Source organism: Morone saxatilis, unplaced genomic scaffold, assembly GCF_004916995.1.
Source record: "Morone saxatilis isolate NCDOM2014 unplaced genomic scaffold, NCSU_SB_2.0 Contig0, whole genome shotgun sequence".
Taxonomy (NCBI): Eukaryota; Metazoa; Chordata; class Actinopteri; family Moronidae; genus Morone; species Morone saxatilis.
Window position 1 is genome coordinate 4,671,265 of NW_023339650.1, and position 4,211 is coordinate 4,675,475.

General features: G+C 40.6%; 1 protein-coding gene across 1 annotated transcript in view; it reads right to left on the reverse strand.

Annotated features, from left to right (window-relative positions):
* The window catches only part of LOC118321211 (partitioning defective 3 homolog), a gene marked incomplete in the record, with an annotated part of 316,585 nt that overhangs the window by 215,341 nt on the left and 97,033 nt on the right, over positions 1 to 4,211 (reverse strand). Inside the window, 1 exon segment of the mRNA XM_035652443.1 lies at positions 4,079 to 4,211. Within this exon segment, the coding sequence (XP_035508336.1) occupies positions 4,079 to 4,211 (133 nt within the window).

Consider the following 4,211-nt stretch of genomic DNA (forward strand, 5'->3'; position numbering starts at 1 on the left):
CCCCCCCCCCCCGCACAGGCAATCTCTCTAATGGCCTCCCAGCAACCCTGTCACTGCAGAGCATCAAGGACCAAGGGAGCAGAGATTCAAGGACCACAAGACCAGGTCAGTGAAGGAATGGACAATTTGTCACTACATTGTTGTTTTTGTTTGTTAATCGATAGAAGCGCCAGAAAGCAGGTTTGTCTTGGCTGGAGCTGAAATGGTGAAAGTGAAAGTGGTCACAGGGTAAAAGACAAAATGACAGGTTGTCTGTATATATTTTAGTTTGATCTGTAAATTGGCAGGGGGTCAATCATGGAAGTATTATTGCAATCACTGTGATCTTTTGTTAGTGTTTTAAAGCCACTCCACATCAATGTCAGTGTAGTTTAACCTCTGTCAATAGCACTTAAGCTTCTCCCATTTCTGGGTCTATATCCTGAGCAATTGCCATTGAGCCGATAAAAACCTAAGAATAAAAAACCCTCACAATGAATTAACAATCACATAAAAGTAATTTATGAAAGTAAAGTTTAAGGAACACACCATTGCTAAAGTTGATGTCCAAAACGGTAATCTGTTGAATACCTCTTTCACACATAGGGATGTAATTCACACTAATCCTTCGGAATGTCCTTCGGGCCATGAAGACGTGTGATATCAGCAAAATCCAACATATTTACAGCCTAGGTTCAATGCTGTAGATAAAATGATGCTTTAGACAGGGGGAACTGGAAAAACTTTTGATTTCCGACGTGATCGTACGACACGTTGTATGAACTCATCCTGTTCAAGCATAACCTGATCCGTAACCACTGTAACTCAGCACTGTGTACTCCATGATTTGGACAATCATAATTAAGTGTTAATTATCAAATAAATCACCACAGTCAAATAACCACATAATCAACAGAGAGTCTTCTCCATTTGCTCCCCTCTCTGTTTGACCACAGGTGGAAGAAACAGAGAGGACAAGCTATTACTAGTGGTCACTTGGCACAGCGGCCTTTAAATATTTTACTTTAATTAATTTAGCCTTAAAGAGGTAAAACAACTTGTTGCACCATTTCTGTCACCCAGGAGCCTATGTCTATACTCGTAAAGAAACTGTTTAAACATAGAAAAACTTTGACAAATGGCAACCTGACTGTCAGTTATATAAACTCAACTCTGGGTCAAATAAAAGGACCCCTGTGAAACTCCTTGAGCAACAAAGAACAGAACTTTCAATTTCGAAGCTACAAGCACCATTAAGATCCAGTGTTAATTTAAAGTTTCAGACATTTTCTCTTACTTCTGAAAGATTAGAATTTAGTGGTGAGTAGAGTCAGAGGCAGCTCCGGCGTCCGTATAATTACGGGAAAATTACATTCATTATAGTAATTTACATCTCATCTCCAACCCAATTATTAGCAGTTTGACCTGCACGGCACATGTTAGCATAGAAATCTAAAATTTGCTCCCAAGACGGAGGAAAGGGAGGGGTGGAGGACAGAAAGACAGCGAGACAGAGAGTTTGGGACTTTGGGAGTTGTAGGAGGGGAAAAAACAATCAATATGGCTCTAAAAGATGATGATTTTAAATAGCCATAATTCTCTGCCTCAGAGCACAGCTGCCAAGGGCGCCGCTGCAACACTTTGATGTCTGATATGCAATATTGCTGCCAGTAATTTGCTCATCTGCATCTCTGGAGGGACCATCGCCTGTCTGTCTTATTCATCTGCCTGACCGTGTGTACGTTACCAGTCAGTCTGGTATAAATTCGTATTCACTACACACATATACACCTTTTGAGGTACTTTTGGAGTGGAAAATGTCGGTATGAATTAAACATAGTCTCTGAGGAACAATCATATCCTGTAAACAATGCAATCTCACTTGCATCTTGTTTGTAATACAGCACTTACCACAGCACACTACCACAAAACAAAAAATATTACTGACTTTACCTGCCAGTCTGCCTAATCAGTCAAAGGTACAGCCTCCTGTCTCTCTTTCCTATCTATCTTCTTCACTGTCATTATCTCTGAAAAATTGTCATAGATATGCCCATCACTATAAAAGACGCAGTGTGAAGGAATCAATCAGTTCTTCTTTTTTGCTGCAATCTCGTCATTACATTCCTTTAATGTAAAATGTACAATTTACTGTGAATGTAAAGGGTAGGCTTAGAAATGTATGTTTGTGTGGTTGGGTAGGCTTACATAAGCATGAAATGCTTGCCACTAGAAAACAATTCAAGTTCCAATGTGAGCAAAAGTCACTTGTCATTCATCTTTTAATTAATTTCTTTTTATTTGCTTGAATCCCAGCAGATCATAGGTCAGGATCGCTATACAACAGCAGACTGGAACAATTCATCAACTACCTCAGACTAAAGTCATATTTAAAGATGTGGAGGGCAGCAGGAGGGTGTCAATAAGTGCACTCACTCACATGAACACTGATAAATGCTTTGCTTGTTCAGCTGTTAAGTTACCCTATATGCTGTAGCTACTGTAAATGTACAACAACCTACCACCACATTCTGCAATCAATTTTAACCATGAAAAGGCAGTGTTAGGGTGTAGCTATAAGTTCATGTTCATGCCCAAATTTATATTTAATAACAAGCAAACCCTAAATAAGGCGAACCTTCCATGCAAACATGCACCAAGAGGCCAGAGAGGACAGTGTGCAAGAGTAGGGGCCAAACTGGGATTCATGGTCTTGTTCAAGGACACTTTAACAGGGCAGAGGCTTCCAACACAGCCTTGAATCGATCTTGTCTAATGGAAGGACATGTTTAAGTCGTCCTTCCATAATATATGAACAGTTTTAGAAGCTACTCAGTACTGCAGCATCTTTGTCTGTGTGAGCGATGAAAAACACGATATATCTCTCAGACACCTAGTCAATATTTGAAACAAGTTGACAGCAGGTCATATAGCTTCAAACAAACATGCCTCTCACTCTGAGCTACTGGTTTTACTTTCAGATTGCCATTGCTCTGGAACAATTTCAATACATCTAACAGACAGGTTGAAGGCAACTGGGACGCTCTTTTATGTTAGGGTAGGGAGTGAAGTCTACTGTGTATTCAAGTGCATGTGTGAGTCTATGCCCCTATGTGAGTTCTGGTTTGAAAGTCTTAGATGTTCTTTGAAGTTTAAGACAGCTCTGCATCAGCTCACTGGTTCCACTTCATGGGACGTGAATATGTGGACATGAGCAACATCTGAGTCACTGACTTGTGTGTGCCAGTTTCTGGTTGTGTGTGCCGTCTGTGAGTGTGTGCATGTCCACCTTGCTCTGGCATGTGTGCTCCTGCTCATGCATGACTGAGAATCCAACTGTGTCTCAATTTCTTCCATCGTCTCTGTTTCTACCTGTCTGTCTGAGTCAGTACACCACCATTCCCTGGGCACACTGCACAGTCTTGACAGAGACTCGACTCACACACAACACACCTGAAGCATGTCAAGTTAAACAGACGCTGGCCAGAGTAAAAAAAAGTTTACTCTGCTGCATTTTGGTATTGTTTCCGTCTGGTTCTTAATGTCCACTTACAAGTTAGTCTTTATGCTATTAACACGTAAAAACAGTTGTGCATGTGTGTCCAGAATGTGGTTTGCATTGAGTTCCTTTTGTTATGCTCAGCTTCCCATAGTAACTTTTAGCTTTCAGATGTCAGCTTGATGCAAAGCCTTGCATTTTGATTTCCTGCAGGTGGGATAGACTACCTGCTCATTCTTAAAAACACACATTACAGTACTTAAGGTGCTAGTCATGCTGATGCTGATTTTTCACTTTTTTGCATGTTATAGTATGCCTTTCAACATTGTCAGTTGCTTTTTGCTAGGTAGTAGGAAATCCACCTCAAGCTCTTTTTTTTGTGTGTTTTTCATTGATGGATTATTAGCAGTTATAGCAGTTATGTCGTTTCATAGCAGTATATAATAAGCTAGAAAAAGGATCCAAATACATGAGTATTTAATGGATACATTTGTTCTGTGAACCATTAACATTAATTGATACCACAATGATGATAGCTAGTTTTAAAGTCACAGTAGTGAACTAATAGTGGTGATGTAATGATATTTTTATTAGACTCACTTGACCGCAGAGCGGTTGGGGTGACCTCGATCTCACTGTTGGCCTGGTAGGGCTGGAAGGCCGATGCCGAACTCATGTCACTGGCAAAGGGTTCTGGACTCTGTGTACCTGTGGAGCTGGCACTGGTACCATC